This window comes from Aquarana catesbeiana, linkage group LG13 (genome assembly GCF_042186555.1).
Source record: "Aquarana catesbeiana isolate 2022-GZ linkage group LG13, ASM4218655v1, whole genome shotgun sequence".
In the NCBI taxonomy this organism is placed as follows: Eukaryota; Metazoa; Chordata; class Amphibia; order Anura; family Ranidae; genus Aquarana; species Aquarana catesbeiana.
The window spans coordinates 74,902,300-74,920,676 of record NC_133336.1 but is presented as its reverse complement, the minus strand read 5'-3'; the positions used below and the strand labels follow the sequence as shown (position 1 = coordinate 74,920,676).

General features: G+C 42.4%; 1 protein-coding gene across 1 annotated transcript in view; it reads left to right on the top strand.

The window, feature by feature from the left end:
• RPAP1 (RNA polymerase II associated protein 1) overlaps window positions 1-18,377 on the top strand; it is a 126,595-nt gene that overhangs the window by 54,229 nt on the left and 53,989 nt on the right. The window contains exon 7 of the mRNA XM_073609591.1: window positions 7,618-7,803. Within this exon, the coding sequence (XP_073465692.1) occupies window positions 7,618-7,803 (186 nt within the window). The remainder of the gene's footprint in view (window positions 1-7,617; window positions 7,804-18,377) is intronic.

The following is an 18,377-nucleotide window of genomic DNA, read 5'->3' as shown; positions in this document are numbered from 1 at the left end:
CCTGCCATCAGAATACACTGAGCAAAAATCTTCCAACAGGAGGGTTTTACAGAAGTCAATCGGTAGATAGAACCACCCTGCATCCATACTGTACATGGATTGAAATTCAGCCGGTCCCTGCTTAACCAGCAGAATTTTAGTCCACGTATTGCCAGCTTTACAGTGGGTCTATCCCCACACAAACTGTATTAACATACAGTTGGGTCCATATATATTTGGACACAGGCACAATTTTCATACTTTTGGCTCTGTATGCCACCAGAATAAAATAAACAATCCAAATTAATTTGAAGTGCAGACTTTCAGCTTTAATTCAATGGTTGAACATAAATATCAAGTACAAATTTTAGGAAATGCAACCATATTTATACACAGCCCCCCCATTTTCAGGGGCTCAAATGGAATTGGACAAATAATTATAATCATAAATAAAATGCTCATTTTTAATATTTTGTTGAGAATCCTTTACTGGCAATGACTGCCTGAAGTCTGGAACACATGGACATTACCAAAGACTGGGTTTCCTCCTTTCTGATGCTTTGTCAGGCTCTAACTGCAGCTGTCTTCAGTTGTTCTTTGTTTGTGGATCTTTCTGCCTTTAGTTTTGCCTTCAGCAAGTGAAATGCATGCTCAATTGGTTTGAGATCAGGTGATTGAATCGGCCATTGCAGAATATTCCACTTTTTTTTCCTACAAAAACTTCAGGGTTGCTTTTGCAGTGTGTTTTGGATCATTGTTCATTTGAACTGTGAAGCGCCGTCTAATCAACTTTGCCGCATTCGGCTGAATCTGGGCTGACGGTATATCTCTGAACACTGCAGAATTCATCCGGCTGCTTCTGTGTTCTGTCACATCACCAATAAACTTCAATGACTCGGTGCCACTGGAAGCCATGCATGCCCATGCAATCACACTGCCTCCACAATGTTTTACAGATGACATTGTGTGTTTTTGGATCATGAGCCAAGCCTCCTGCACACTTTTTTCTTTCCATCATTCTGGTTCTCTGTATTTGCTCTTGTGAAGTCTTCTCTTGATTGTAGTCTTTGACAATGATACACCCACCTCATGGAGAGTGTCCTTCACTTGTCTGGATATTGTGAATGGATTTTTCTTTACCATAGAGAGGATCCTGCGATCATCCACTACTGTTGTCTTCTGTGGACGTCCAGGCCTTTTTATGTTGCTGAGCTCACCAGTGCGTTCTTCTTTCCTCAGAATGTTCCAAACTGTTGATTTGGACACTCATAATGTTGCTGCTATCTTTCTGATGGGTTTGTTTCATTTTTGAAGCCTAATGCTCTGTACACATGATCGGACATTGAACGGACATTCCGACAACAAAATTCATCTGATTTTTTTCGTACGGATGTTGGCTCAAACTTGTCTTGCATACACACGGTCGCACAAAGTTGTTGGAAAATCTAATCGTTCTGAACGTGGTGACGTAAAACACGTACGTCGGGTCTATAAACGGGGCAATAGCTTTCTTCTCTTAATTTATTCTGATCATGTGTGGCACTTTGTGCGTCGGATTTGTCTACACACGATCGTAATTTAAAAGATCGGATTTTGTGGTCGGAAAATTTTATAGCCTGCTCTCAAACTTTGTGTGTCGGAAATTCCGATGGAAAAAGTCCGATGGAGCCCACACACGATTGGAATTTCCGACAACACAATCCGATCGCACTTTCTCCGTCGGAAAATCACTTGCATGGACAGCTCCTTTGAACGCATGATGTAGGTTCACAGCAATAGATTCCAAATGCTTATACCACACTTAGAATCAACTCCAGACCTTTTACCTGCTTAATTGATGAAGAAATAAAGGAGTAGCCCACAAAGGCCATGAAACCGCTTTTGATTCAACTGTCCAATTACTTTTGGGCCCTTAAAAAAGGGGGATGGCTATTCTTAAGAGCTGTAATTCCTAAACCCTTCCTCCAATATGGATGCACACACCCTCAAATTAAACCTGAGAGTGTGCACTTTCAGCCCATGTCCATTATATAACTATAGCTTGAATATGTTTTGGTACATAACTGAAAAAAACCTAAAATTATGCCTGTGTCCAAATTATATATGGAGTATGGACCTAACTGTACATTGCAGGAGGGCTGTTTCTAAATGTGTTACCTCTTGTTAGGTCAAACAGTATTCAAATCCAATTTACAGCTGATATTTAAGGACTGCGAACACAGCACGTAAGGATTTTTAAATAAGTAAAAAGGCACTTTAAATAGCTAATCATCATTTTTTTTTTTTTTTGTTAAGTTATGCTATTTTAACCACTTCAGTACCGGGCCATAGTCATATGACGTTCGCAGATGGGATCTCCCATCCTGGGCTGGTGTCATATGACGTCCTCGGTTTCTCCCCACTACTGCCGGCCCCCGAGGGCCTGCAACGTGGCAATCGGGGGTGAGGTGCGTCCTTCGGGCACAGCCCATCCCAGATCCATGTAAAGAGCCAATAAAAAACGTCTCTTTACCACTTGACCGGCTGTGTCCAATCACAGGTGATCACATGTACTGGCCACGGCGCATACAGAGAGGCGATCGGGAAGTAAAGAGTAATGAAATTGGCTCTTTACCATGTGACCGGCTGTGTCCAATCACAGCCAGTCACAGAATGTCAACAAACTGCGATATCGAGATGTTACCGGGTTCTCCTCCTCAGATTGCGGCAACATCTCGTTACCGCTTACAGTGTACACCAATCACACTGATTGCCCCCCCCAATAAAGAGGACCTGTCACCACCCATCAAAGTACCTGCCACCAGCCATCAAAGTACCTGTCATCACCCATCAAAGTACCAGAGTATCTGTCACAGTTCATCTGAGTACCCGAGTACCTATCACAGTTCATCTGAGTACCCGAGTACCTGTCACAGTTCATCTGAGTACCTGTCACAGTTCATTTGAGTACCCAAGTACCTGAGTACCTTTCACAGTTCATTTGAGTACCTGTCGCAACCCACCTGAGTACCTGTCACAGCCCATCTGTGTACCTGTCACCACCCATCAGAGTACCGGAGTACCAGTCACCAGCCTATCAGAGTACCCGAGTAGCTATCTGTAGCCCATCAGAGTACCCGAGTACCTGTCACCAGGCCATCAGAGTACCCGAGTACCTGTCACCAGCCCTTCAGAGTACTCGAGCACCTGTCACCAGGCCATCAGAGTACGCGAGCACCTGTCACCAGGCCATCAGAGTACCCGAGTACCTGTCACCAGCCCTTCAGAGTACTCGAGCACCTGTCACCAGGCCATCAGAGTACGCGAGCACCTGTCACCAGGCCATCAGAGTGCCCGAGCACCTGTCACCAGGCCATCAGAGTGCCCGAGCACCTGTCACCAGGCCATCAGAGTGCCCGAGCACCTGTCACCAGGCCATCAGAGTACCCGAGCACCTGTCACCAGGCCATCAGAGGACCCGAGCACCTGTCACCAGGCCATCAAAGGACCTATCTGCAGCCCATGCCTCATAGAATATACATTTGGGTGTTTGCTTTCCAAAATGGGGTCATTTTGTGGGTAATTCCACTGTCCTGGTGCACAAGGACCTTAAAAAGTGTGATAGGTAGGAATGAAATGAGATGTGTAATTTATGCTCCTAGAACGCCTGAAGGTACAACTTCAATGTTGGGCCTCTGTATGTGGCCAGGCTGTGTAAAAGTCTCACACATGTGGTATCACCATACTCAGGATGAGTAGCAGAATGTGTTTTGGGGTGTAATTTTTGCTATATACATGCTATGAGTTAGAAATATCTTATAAACTGGCCACCTTGTATAAAAAATAATACGTTTTAATTTTCTTTCCATGTTTTCCGAAGACTTGTGGAAAAAAACGAACCCTTCAAAAGACTCATAATGCCTCATAGAATAGACGCTGGGGTGTTTGCTTTCCAAAATAGGGTCATTTTGTGGGTAACTCCACTGTCCTGGTGCTCCAGGGCCTTCACAAATGTAATAGGTTGTTAGGAAATTAGAGGTGTAATTTATGCTCCTAGAACCCCTGATGGTGCTCCCTGCATGCTGGACCTCTCTGTGTGGCCAGGCTGTGTAAAAGTCACACACATGTGGTATTGCCATACTCGGGAGGAGTAGCAGAATGTATTTTGGGGTGTAATTTGAAGTATGCATATGCTGTGTGTGAGAAATAACTTGTTATTATGACAATTTTGTGAAAAAAAAAATCTTAATTTTCCCAGGAATTGTGGGAAAAAATTACAACTTCAAAAAACTCACCATGCCTCTTACTAAATACCTTTGACTGACTACTTTTCAAAAAGGGGTCATTTGGAGGGTATTTGTACTTTCCTGACATTTCAGAGCCTCAAGAAATGAGATCATCAGATGTGATCAAGTTTCAATAATTTGCACCATAGCTTGTAGACTCTATAACCTTCACAGAGACTAAATAATATCCACAAATGTGGGTCATTTTTACCAAACAGATGTAGCAGTATAAATTTTGGCCAAAATTTATGAACAAAAATTACTTAGTTGCAAAATTTTATCATAGAAACTAAAAAAAAGTGTTTTTTTTTTTTTCAAAATTTTCGCTCTTTTTTTCACTTATATCACAAAAAATAAAAAACCCAGTGGTGAATAAATACCACCTAAAGAAAGCTCTATTTGTATATAAAAAATTATAAAAATTTTGTTTTGGGTACAGTGTTGCATGACTGAGTAATTGGCATTCAAAGTATGAGAGCGCTGAAAGCTAAAAATTGGTCTGGGAAGGAAGGGTGTATAAATGTCCAGTATTGAAGTGGTTAATGAGAACGTGTAACAAATAAGTAAGTGTTATCCCAATTTGGCTGCAAAAGTGGAAGTACACTATAAATAGTTTTAATAACTTTTTATAAATTTTACCAAAGCGTATTGGATTGTAGACACTTCATGGTACAAGAAGGATGCATAACAGATGTATTATTTGCAAAGTACAAACATAGCAAAATAGCTACTCTGTAGTAATGGTGTATATCGTTATGCTTCAGCAAGTGAAGAAATATGCTTTAAAACAATGAGCTTGCTCAGTTGCTGATAATGAAGGCTTTCCACCTGTTGAAGTTTTTTGTGATTTATGCAATTTATACAGTTAAAGTGATTGTAAAGTCTTGTTTTAAAAACAAACAAACAAAAAAAAAACAAAAAACAAACTATACTTACCTCCTCTGTGTGGTTGGTTTTGCACAGAGCAGCCTGGATCCTCCTCTTCTCCGGTCCCTCTTTGCTGCTCCTGGCCCTTCCTTCCTATCGAGTGCCCCCACAACCAGCAGCTTTCTATGGGGGCACCCAAGCTAAGTCAGAGCTCCATGTATCCATTCAGACACGGAGCCCCGGCCTGGCCCCCACCCCCTTTCTCCCCTGATTGGCTGACTGACTTTGACAGCCTCGGGAGCCAATGACGCCACTGCTGTGTCTCAGCCAATCAAGAGGAGTGTCCCGGATGTCCAAGAGACTGGTGGACATCGCTGGAGAGGGATGGGGCTCAGGTAAGTAAATTGGGGGTAATCGGGAGGCTGCTACACAAAGGTTTTTTATCTTAATGCATGGAATGCATTAAGATAAAGAACCTTCTGCCTTTACAACTTCTTTAACCTAGAAAGGGTTGTTTTGCTTGCACCTAAAAACTCTAAAAGTTTTTTACACTTTTGTGACCATGTTACAGCCTGTCTGAAGTTACAGGACAGGTATATAAAGCTGACATTGTTCTTAAAGGTGCATGCTCCTGTGCTTTTATCTTTGTTTTAATTGCTACTTTAGATTCACTTACTCCAGACAAGTGGAACATTCCAGATGATCCCCACTCATGGAATTTGGAATGCCCAAGTATAGCCTCTGTATCTAACTTAAATTTATTTGTATTTTCTCACACCTATGATGGAAACATCCAGATTGGGTGCTTGATGGACTGCATCTGTGTAATTTTACCATTAAAGCCATATTCCATATGTTTTATGCAAGCAGGGTACATACCCATATTTGACCTGGTATCAGCCTCCTGCAGTCCTGGGGTGCTGCAGTGCAAATATCATGCTGATAGGGGGAGAGAGCATTGTGATGAAGAGATGAGCTCATCAGTAGGCGGTTTCTCCTTTTGCTAACCAGTCGCAGGGTGGGGCTTGGGGAGGAGACCTGTATGCGAAAGGCAAACTACAGCAGAAAATAATCTGGTCCCCTCGCTATGCAACTCTCAGGCCTGGATGAATAGAAATGGAAATCCTTTTGGTAGGCAAAACAGCCCCTATATATGTATTTTTATTTGTATTTTTAGCTGCTTGCCTGGACTTTAGCTTTAAGTATATAAATATTTACTGGTGCTTATGCTTCCCAGGAATAAAGTATCCAGTCTGCTTAAAATACATTACAAATATTGCCTAATATTTTTTAAGATCTTTCTTATTTAATGTCAACGGAAGCATGTTTACTTTGGGTCTTAACGTGTGACTAAAGCCACACATTTTTTCTTTAGTCTTGCATAGAGTAGAGAAGAATTATAAACACTATACATATTTTTTTCTGTGACCTCCTGGGGAGATTGGCTTTCTTTTTTTATGACATCCATCTGCATTCGTTTTCACTAGGAGCAGCATTAGAGATGAAATATTTCAGTTGTCACACATTTTTTGCTGACAGCTGCCTAAGATGGTGCTTTTCCTTACTTTGGAAGGATTTCTTCTCTCTTCCTGTTGTGTCTGGCAGGGCGTTGCTCATTCCTGCTCAGGTCTAAATGAGGGAATAAGTATTTGATTTAGGTATACTTTAAAGTGGTTGTAAACCCTTACAGACCACTTTGACCTACGGGTAAGCCTAGATTAAGGCTTACCTGTAGGTCCAAGAAATATCTCCTAAACCTTCACGGTTTAAGAGATATTTGCAAAAAGACAGGCACCGCTGTCTACGACGCATGCGCCGTAGACAGCGCCGCGCAGGCGCACGGAGCATGCCGCTGCTAACGGCGACATGCCGTTAGTGGCGGCTCCCGCGCGCATTTGTGGGAGTGACATCATCGCAGCTCTGGCCAATCACAGCGCCGCAGCCACGATACCTGGAAAGAAGATGGACGCTACATAGCAGAGGGGACAGTGGTGACACCGCAGGCTCCTGTGTCAGGTAACTGACACATAATGGGCTACTATGCGATGCATAGTAGCCCATTATGCTTTACCTTTGCAGGGAAACAAAGAGGAAGTAAACCCAACAGGGTTTACTTCCTCTTTAATTCACTGCATTTTCTTATACTAGATTAAAAGGTTCTTGAATCAGTAAACCCCTGCTTGTGTGCTGCATTTTCCTCATTCACTAAAGGACTTGTGATGTTTTGTTTATTTTGGGTGATCATTATGGATTTGAAGTTGCAAGAGTAAAGGATTTTATAATGAGAATTTTTATTATTTTTATTATCCAGCTCATCTTCCAAATATTAGTTAAGCAAATTTACAGATTGAATAATTCATGCTAACGGTCTAATATCTCATTAGAAAAAAAAGCCCACTGTGTGTGGTTTCTAATAGATTATGGTTGTCAATGTATTGGCAAAGTAATGCTTGAAGGCATTCCATTCATGATTACTTCTCTTTTTTTCATGTCATTTTTCTTTAAGATCCCAAGTTGGTTGCATTCTTGAGATCAAAGGGTAAAGACCCAAACCCCAAGGAGGATTCTGGTGCCAGTGACACAGCAGGTGGTCCCCAGACTGTCGGCTATGAATCTTCTGGTTCTGCTGCAATGACAAAAGAATCGGTGGAGATTCCTGAAGAGAAGGAAGAAAATCAAAGTGCTTTGTCAGGTAATTCTTCACCATCATGACAGGACCTCTGCAGAGCTGATCAATAGCACTAAGTAGCGGGTATGATATGAATTCAGCATAAGAAGTGAACGCTTAAGTAATAGACTTTGTTTCCTGCATTTCTCTGTGCCCCCACTGTAATGGTCTTAATCCTTATTATACCCATAAAAATTGAACATCTATAATATATTGTTACTGAAATATATCATTATCCATCAATCAGTGACAGAGGATTTATTCCTTACTGTTGGTACATTACTTTGATCACAGAGTGTACAGTATACATTGAATAGATGACTAAGCTAGTTTGTGCTCTTGTGTAGGTTTGATAGCAAGTGCTAGACTTTTTTTATGAGCTTAAAGTAGAACTCCAAGCATTTATGGACCCCCTTAAATTACATTTTTGCTCCTAGAAATTTGGGGCTGCCATGCTCCTTGCATGGCTAATGTCAAGACTTCAGTAATTTGAGCCGTTGTTCTAGAACAATTATGCAGATCACAAAAATTAGATTGGTCAGAAGATCTTATTTGCATATATGCGGCCCCACTGGACTGGACTTTTTTTCTGTGGTTACACATATCTCCCTTTTGTGCTGGTAGCACGCCGCACAGTGCACTCCCAGCACAGAGACCGGGGTCTCATTGACAGCCCCGGGCCCCATACTAACAATCGGAACTCGGAAATCCTGATTCTGGGTCATCTGATCGCTGTGGTAGTGTCTAATTGGCTACCACAGTGATCAGTCACTGTGAAGCCCGCCCCTGTGTTTCTCTCTGTGAATGCAGAGGAAAGATACATTGTATGTTTCTCTTTCCTTGCAGAAAGGGGAAAAAAATGTGTGTGTAAAAATAAATAAATAAAAAGTAAAGAAAAAATACCTAGATCAAGGTTTGACCTAGGTTAGTGCCAGGGTTAGTGTTTGGGTCAGGGTCTGTATTTTGGGCAGGATTTTTTTTCTTCCCTAAAGCGGAGTAACACCCAAAAGTGGAACCTCCACTTATTTGCTTTGTCCCTCCTCTGGTGCCACATTTGGCACCTTTCAGCGGGGAGGGGGGAACGGGGACCTGTTTTTGACAGGTCCCAGTCGCCATTTCCACGAGATGGTGCCGCTCCTCAGAGGTTTGGCCTCCTTCCTCCGCCGCCAGGCCAATTAGAAAGCGCAGCGTGCTTCGTCACGTGAAGTAGGGAACGGCCCAGAAGCCAAAAGGCTTCATTGGCGGTTTCTCTTAGTGAAGATGGAGACAGCAGCAGCACTCGACAGCCATTCCAAAAATCGGCTGGGGCACCGACAACACAGGCTCCCTGGACAGGTAGGTGTCCATATATTAAAAGTCAGCAGCTACAGTATTTGTAGCTGCTGACTTTTCATTTTTTTCCCCCAGGCTTTAACTCCTCTTTAACCACTTCAGCCCCGGAAGAATTTGCTGCTCAATGACTAGGCTATTTAACTGACAATTGCGGCGATGTACAGGCAGACAGCTTAAACTAACAGTCTGTAGGAGACCTGTATGCCACCTACGATCTGCTGACCTCTAGTGCAATGCTTTTTATGCTTCTAAAAGGCATTTATTTTTTTGTAAAAAGTGAACTTATCCTTTAACACATTGGTTCCCTTGGATCACACAGCCTAACCAGATTTCTGCAAAAATAATTTTTTAGTTATTTTTTTAAAAACTTTATTTAACCTGACCAGATACAGGGTAAATAATGCATATTACAGCAATCAGATAATTAATCCTGCTTAATCCATAGACAATTAATGTCACCATAGTTTGAAACAAAAAACATATAATCTGCAACAACAACAAAAAAAAATTATCGGGTATGTAATCATGTATACACTGACTGGTTCTGGTATTAGGGTCTTCACCCTGCTGAGGTCTGTATTTTAACAATAGACCAATAAAGGGTAATTTTTTCTGTTAACAAATTTCAGTTAGAAATGAATGCTTACTATTATCTTTTTTTGTCTAAAGTTAAAAAAAAAAAAAAAAAACAACTTATCTGCAATCTTTGATGCAAATATGGTAGAAAATACCTGATGTTCTAAGCTTTTATCTTAGAAGATATATACAGAAATCTTGCTTTTTTGTACATTTAGTGGGTGAAAGCTTTTTATCTTCCCCCTTTGAAGGAAAGCTGTATTAAAAAAAGTACAGCAGTAATGTATAATGATTTGGTCTTACAAAATAATAGGCCAGGCAGAGTTATAACATGTTTCTGTACAATACAGAATCGGCCGCAAAAATAATGTACAAATCCCTAAAACGAATGAAATTGATGTAAAATGATGTACATGAGATAGGAGTGACAGTATCCAAGATAGTTCAACTGTTTTACTGAGTATATAGAGCCATAATAACCAAAAGTATTGAATAATGCAGCAGAAAAAGTACAGCTCCTTAACAATAAACTTCAATTTCAAACTAATCAGGCTGCTTCTTTATGTGTATTGAAAGTAAAATGACAGGAAGCAGTTGTAAGTACCTACAATTATTGTGGTGGAGGAGCTCAAAGAGGGGCTTTCTGATAATTGCAAGTGCACATCATGAAATGTGATTGCTGGTTACAGGTACAGGAGGAGGACAGCCATCTGCCCCGGATTTTCTGATATTTATTGGGGCAGCCTTCTTAAAAGGTAGCACATTTGTAGCCATTGCCATAACAGAAAGTAAAGTTTGCATCTAAGTTCTAGCAATTCATGTTTTGATTATGTGTACTGTAGAGCTTCAATTAGAAAAATGTGTGTGTATCTGTCTATCTATGCTAAGATGTTCATCAGTGCCCACTAGACAGACTGTTTGGTCTAAAGCCGGCTGCAGGCATGGATAGTCAACAGCCTTTCAGCATGTCCCTTCTACAGAAGTTGATCAACCGTTCATCCTCTGTCAAGTATGGATGGCCACGTGGTGTACAGAATTTGTCTGGTCACTACTAAACAAAATTAATTTCTATCGTGTACAGTATAGCCAGCTTAAGCCCACTGGGGACTGCATAGGATTGTAAAGGAGTGTCAGCAATTGTTCTAGTACCCTTGGATTTCTGTACAATGATAAAAGGTGCCAGTGGCCATCTGACATTTGAGACAGAGTGGGCTATGCTTAGGTATTTGGTGTATCAAAAAATGGCGGGGGTGGGGGGGGGATGGGGGTGCAGGGGGACTTTTGGAGCATGTTACAAATTACACCCTACGTATTTGTGTAATGTGTAACATGCTCCAAATGGTGAATTTAGCCTTAACTTTATTTTGTGTTTTATTTAATTAGATATATTATGCATACTTACAATAATGAATCTTCTTTAGAAAAAAAGTACTACAATGTTCATTGCCTTCAATGTGAGCATCAAACATGTAAACATAATCACACCTTCATAATATGCTTCATCAGCTGTTTTAAAATGACCTCCTCCACCCAAAAGATGCAACGTAAACAGACTAAACAGTGCTGTCACTGATGTGAAAATGTAGACTTTTTGTCAAAAGTCAGTTCAACCCTCTTCTTCATGTTTAGCAACTGCCCCTGGATGCTGACATTTGTAGAGAGCAAAAGAGACATAGATTTGGAGCACTACACTGACATTTTCAAATCCAAACAAAGTTTAATTCCGAAAACTTATAGTCAACTCATTATCCAATACGTTTCGGGGTGCCTCAGCCTGCCCTCCTCATCAGGGCCTTAAGCAGCTGATGAATGCAGCAAAAAAAAAAAAAAACACAAGCAAAAAGCTTTGGGTTTTAAAGTTTTGGTGTGGCGCTCCAAATATTTGATCCAACCATTATACCAATTGCTCAAGGTTATCTGCAAAGGTTCTTCCCAGATGCCCCATGGGGATATAATTATACATAAGGATGAATCAACTTTGGGTCCCAGTGCCATTCAATTCACCATCCCACACGACTGTCGCAGGAAAGGTGGAGATGTATTTAATGGGCTGTAATTGACACCTTCTCCATACTGTGTTAGAGGCAAGATTGAGGTGAAATAGCTCATATTAGGTAGCAGTAGCTCTAAATGCTGACAAAAGAAAATAAGTTGTTTGAGCTTTTTTTTTCTAAGATACTTTGAGGAGAAGGAAATTAGCAAAAAGTAGACTTAAAACAAAAGGCAGCATCACAGACCAGCTGCCAAGCTAATCTGTGGCCTATAGTTCTACAGACTTATGAGGCTAACCTGTTACTAGTTCCACTCAGAAGGTTGATTTATTACCTTTTGCATATCTGTTACTTTGAATCCCAGAAATTAGCAGGCAAGCTGTTACTTGAAGTCCCACAGCTTAAAGTGGAAGTCTGATTAATAATATCTATGTTTAAACCTGCCCCACCCCCATTCTAAGCCCTATACTAACTATCCTGTAAAGGAAAGATGTGCATACTTACCTAATTTAAGGGCGCTCTAGTCCGGTCACATGATCTCCCCAGTGGCCAGGTTCAAGGGAGAGGAGAGAGCAGCAACAATGACTTTAACGCCTGGTGATGTCACCCATAGACTTACTATAGGGGCATCCATTGTCTGTTGTTCCTACTCTCCACTGAAGTCAATGCTGGGAGCTGATCATGTGACCAAACTTGACACGACGGCCTTACATTAGGTAAGTATACACATCTTTCCTCTACAGCACGTGTCAAACACAAGGCCCGTGGGCCAACTCCGGCCCTCCAGGTCATTTCATGTGGCCCTGGCAACTCTCCTGCAGCTCCGCCTTCAGCTTCCTCCTGGCAGCAGCACAAAGCAAGGGGGGTGCACTGTGATTTAAGGGGGGGGTGGGTGTGCCCTGGACATCTGCTTGTAATTATTATGGGAATAATACAGTTCTATGGCAGTTGAAAAGGAGGGTCGCACACTGCTGGTATCATCCACAGGAAAATTTATTGCAGACTGCTCAGAATTAACACCATTGCAGAACCATGTTCTGTCTGAGCAGTCTCCAAAAAAGTTTCTTGTGGAGGATACCAGCAGTGTGTGACCCTCCTTTTCAGACTTACGTTATCTGCTACAAAAGTGTTGTAAGTGAGCACTGTTCCTGTTTGCACCTGCCTTTCACAGCTTAAACGGCCATAGACAGATTGAAATTTCGATCCATGTATGGGCAGGCTGGTTGTACTGAAGTTGATCCATCGATCAACTTCAGTGCAGATATATTTTTATTATTTTTATTTACTAGTAATGGCGGCGATCAGGCGATTTTTTTTATCGGAACTGCAACATTGCGGCGGACAGATCGAGCACTTTTGACACATTTTTGGGACCATTGACATTTATACAGCGATCAGTGCTATAAATATGCACTAATTACTGTAATAATGTCACTGGCAGGGAAGGGGTTAACACTAGGGGCGCGATCAAGGGGTTCAATGTGTTCCCTCTCTTTGTGTTCTAACTGTGAGGGGGGTGGGACTGATCTAGGGAGGAGATTGATTGTTGTTCCTATATACAGGCAGTCCCCGAGTTACGAACCTCCGACTTGTGAACAACTCCTACTTTCGAACGGGAGGCGGCGTGACGTTCTGCGTATGCGCGGCCACTGTTCGACGGCGGGCACCTCGGAAAACATCGGAAAACGACATCTGCACATGCGCGGCTACTTGACAGAACATCGGAAAACGTCGTCTTTGCCGTTCTGCGCATGCGCTTCCGACTTAAGAACAAACTGGCAGTCCCTAACCCATTCGTAACTCGGGGACTGCCTGTACTAGGAACACACGATCTGTCTCCTCTCTCTTGACAGGATGTGGATTTGTGTGTTTACACACACAAATCCCCGTTCTCGCCCTGTTAGCAGTGATCGCGGGTGCCCGGTGGACATCGCACGTGCCCGCCGCATCCCTAAGGAGCCGATGCGCGCCCCATTTACTCCTTAAAGCACCTGCCGTACAGCTACGGCAATTTGCACAGGAGTGCCATTGTGCCGCCGTCAATCGACGGTGGGCAGTTGGCAAGTGGTTAATCTATGGCCTGCCTAAGTCTTAAGCTATTAACTAAAACCAGTAATAATCAAATGCAGAGAAAATTATTTAAAATGATCGAGTAGACACATTTATACAGTCTTACAGATTCATGGCAACTATAATGCTGATGCGGCCCTCAATGAAATTGAGTTTGACACCCCTGATCTACAGGGTTGTTAGTATAGGGCTTAGGATGAGGATGGGAGCAGGTATAAGCCTAAATATTATTAGCTCAGACTACTACATTAAAATGGCACAAAAGTCTAATGCCCTGTACACACGGTCGGACATTGATCGGACATTCCGAATACAAAATCCATGGATTTTTTCCGACGGATGTTGGCTCAAACTTGTCTTGCATACACACGGTCACACAAAGTTGTCAGAAAATCTGATCGTTCTGAATGTGGTGGCGTAAAACACGTACGTCGGGACTATAAACAGGGCAGTAGCCAATAGCTTTAGACTCTTAATTTATTCTGAGCATGCGTGGCACTTTGTGCGTCGGATTTGTGTACACACGATCGGAATTTCCTACAACGGATTTTGTTGTCGGAAAATTTTATAGCAAGCTCTCAAACTTTGTGTGTCGGAAATTCCGATGGAAAATGTGTGATGGAGCCCACACACGGTCGGAATTTCCGACAACAAGGTCCTATCACACATTTCCCGTAGGAAAATCCGACCTTATCCGGTCCTTATCTGCAGCATGAAGGCAGATGTAGGCTTTTCTACCCAGTAAGTGAGGCCTTTGCACACTTTTTATGATGCACCTTGAATGTGTTTAGCTGATTTAAACTGAAAATTCAGTTTGGCATTAAAAATCAGTGGTAAACCAAACAATTACTAATTAGGGTATACATTAATGAGCCATGGACTTGGCACACCATGCTATTTTATAAAAATTCAGAATTGCTTATTAACGCGTGACCAACATTCTAAGTAAATCCTATACACTGTTTCTCTTATATTCCATTGCCATAAGCAGTTTATATTTTTCAGGCATTTTTATAGATAGGAAAGTTACATTGTTAAAGCAGTAAACCCAGCACTTGTGCTTTGAAAGTTAACGTCAAAAACCATGAACTGTTGGTGGAACATGAGTATGGGTTAGAAAAACTCTTTATAGCCCCAGTACACATAGAGTATTGGTGGGCTAAGTGATCCCTCTCCACCCTGGAACAGATGCCTCTAAATGGATGTTACTTTGCTTTTACACTCAATGAGATTATCGGACAAATGATCGTCCGTTTTTTTTTTTTTTGCATGCTAGTCTCTAATATCGAAAACGGATAGGTTACTAAAGTACGAAAATTCTCGTACCACAGAATAAAAATTTGGAAGTAATGTAATGTATTTGTATTGTATTTTTGGACAAAAACTGTATTGATTAAACAAATTGTACAATCTGGTATCGTACGAGAAACATTTTTGTGTTTTATCCCTTCGGAAAATTTCTGACGAAAGCTGTGTGCTAGCGATCAGATTATCGTACGACCGATTCTAAAGCGTTATTTTTTTGTACAATATTCTGATTGTGTGTACGGAGCAACATAGTCACCTTTAGTCTGGTAGGATCTCACCTTTTTATATTGCAGGAAACCCTCACACACTTTTCTGGAAAATTTGTGAATTTTTGCACATTCCTGTGTGCCCCTGCCTGAGTTCATGCTGGAAGTGTTCTACTTCGAAAAACACATTATTCATTATGGACAGCATAGCACTTTATGTACAGTTATTTGAAGGCCTACATTTGGTCTTATTTATGTTCTTTTTGGCAGTAATACAAAAATAAAACAATAACTCTAATCCCATAACAAGAAGAACGTCAAGGACATATTTTTTGCAGAACAGAGAAGACAAGTCAGGATTTACATCCAACTGTTTTTGTTCTTAGGTCATCATAAATTGCTAAGAGGCTCCAAACGTTGACAACCCTTAAAACGACGGCTTTCATTTGAAACTAATCTGATAAAAATCTGTGCATTCATTGCAACAAAACAAGTCTTATTGCTATCACACCCCGTGGCACTTATTTTGTTATTTTGCTAGGGAGATGTATTTTGCCCCCATCCTCCTCTTCTTGGGTCCCCTGTTGGCGCTCATGGTTCCTTCTCCTTGACCAGTACCCCCAGTAGCAAGCTTTTTGTTATGGGGGCACTGGTGCATGCTCTCTCCCAAGCCCTGCTCTATGCATCCATAAGATAACATAGAGCCATGGCTTGGCCCCGCTCCTTACACTCTTCTCATTGGCTCACTGGCTTTGATTGACAGCGACTCCCGCTGCTGTCTCAGCCAATGAGGGGAGGGAGTCCCGGGACAGCCAAGGCTTTCGTGGACATCACTGAACTGAAGGGGCTCAGGTGCGTATTGGGGGGGCTGTGAGGGGAGCTGCACAGAGAAGGTTTTTTTACCTTCATGCATAGAATTCATGAAGGTAAAATACACCTTCTGCCTTTACAACCACTTTAAATTAAATCATCCTATTAAAAAATGTGAATGGTTTAAATACATTGGGGGAGATTTACCAAAACCAGCGCACACAGAGCCTGGTGCAGCTGTGCACAGTAATCAATCAGCTTCTAACTTCAACTTGTTCGGTTAAGTTTTGCCAATAAAACCTGATTGGTTTCCATGCAGATGTGCACCATATTCTGTGTGCACCAGTTTTAGTAAATCTTCCCCCCTTCTGTGTCCTGTGCATTTTATATTTGTGCAACAGGGCAGCAGTATTTTCTCATTACATGTGCAGTCTCTGCTTTCTGCTTATGCATCTATGTCACTAAAAGTCTACCAAACAGGGTCTGTCTGGAGAACAGTCTCTACTTTTTAAGAAACAACCACAGTGTTTGTAAGGATTCTTTCACACTTGCGGCAATGCTTGCTGCCCCCTGAAAAGCATTCCACAGAGGATTGCTTTTCAGAGGTTGGTATAGCAGCAGCTGACAGGTTTTTAGTTGATTGCCGCATGGCAATGTTATACTACAGGACTGTGTCACAACTGCGAGCCCCACTGTTGTGGTGCAGTCCCATTGATCTCATTGGGCGAATTTGACAGGCGGAGCCACCTGTCAACTGCTGCAGCTGTAAAGCAATGCATCCCGGATGTGGCATGTGTACAGCCCTGTCAGGCTGTAATGTTACAATTCGGGCGAGCACACGTGTAGGAGGGGGGCTGGTGGTAAAACCGCATCTCTGACGCCTGTCTGCCTCCCTTTCTGCATGCATGTGTGAAAGAGTCAGAAACCACGTGATCTACACTGCCTAGGTTTTTTATGACATGAAGTAGCTGTACTGTTTTTTTTTTTTCCAAATAATGACAAGAAAGATGTAACTTTTTTAAAACTCAAAATGATAGTATGCGTTGGGAATGGGGGTGGTGACCGGAAGCGGATGTCAGCGGCTGGTGTGGCGCGGGATGTGAGATGTGAAACGCCATCTCTCTCCCCCTTCCCTCTCGCCTAAACCTCACTCCAGCCTCAGCCTTTATCCAGCCTGTGGAGCTCCCCTCTGATATCCCTGAGATTTATTGACCTGGCAATGTTGGATGGACGGCGGTGAGAGGAGACCTCCGGTGGTGCTGGGATCCCGTTCTATGCTTAGGAGATGCCAGTTTACTGCTCGGCAGCGTTGCCTGGATATGGAGGGGAGTGTCACCATTAGAGCGTTCCTCCCATTGGAACTCGGACACGCTGAAACCCAGCTGATGAACGGGGGAAGGAGACAAGATCCCAGCTGAGCTCCGACGGCAGTAGTGAATGAGAACTCCTATCGAACCCCTTCTACCCTGATAAACTGGAAGTGCCATTGTTGTATCGCCGGGCTGATGAAGCTGACTACAAGCAAGCTGCTGGAGCGAAGATTTGGTCCAGAGGCTGCGGGACCTTGGTGAGAGATATCCATTTTATGACTCACGCCATTTTTCAATAACTCTCTAGCTTGTGTATTTTTATGACCCACACTAGGACACTAGGGGCAGGTTTATGCACTAGGCTTTCTGAATTTTTCACTTCCCTGAATTATTGGAACTAGCCTTTAATACAATATCCCTTAAACTATATGTGTATATGATTATGCCATCGCAACGTACTACTAAAGTGAGTCAAGCCGCTGCCGCCAAACTAAAGGAATTCTCACACGGGCAGACTCCCCCAAAAACCAGCCAACAGTCAGCGCACGCCAGTATGCTATCAAAAATGCAGTCAGGGGTTAACCCTCCCAGGAGAAGCCAGGGTCATGCAACCCCTGTAATAGAATCAAATAATACTGCAGGAAACATACCAGTAGAAGGGGTGGAGGAAGTAAAGACGCAAACAACACCGCCTCCAAAAGTGGTAATCTCGGGGGAATTAGAACCGTCATTAAAAGACATATTGCACGCAATCAACTCCTGCAAATCTTCTATAGATGAAATATTCATACAGCTTAAAACGGTGCAGGAAGAACTGTCACTTGTTAGACACGACATGCAGAAAGTACGGGAAAGAACTACGGCCTTAGAGGGGAGGGTAAGCATACTGGAAGATGATGTGCACTCAATGAAAAGGGAACTGAATATCATAAAGGAGCAAATCACAAACCACTTGTCAAAATTTGACGAAATGGAGAATAGGATGCGCAGGAAGA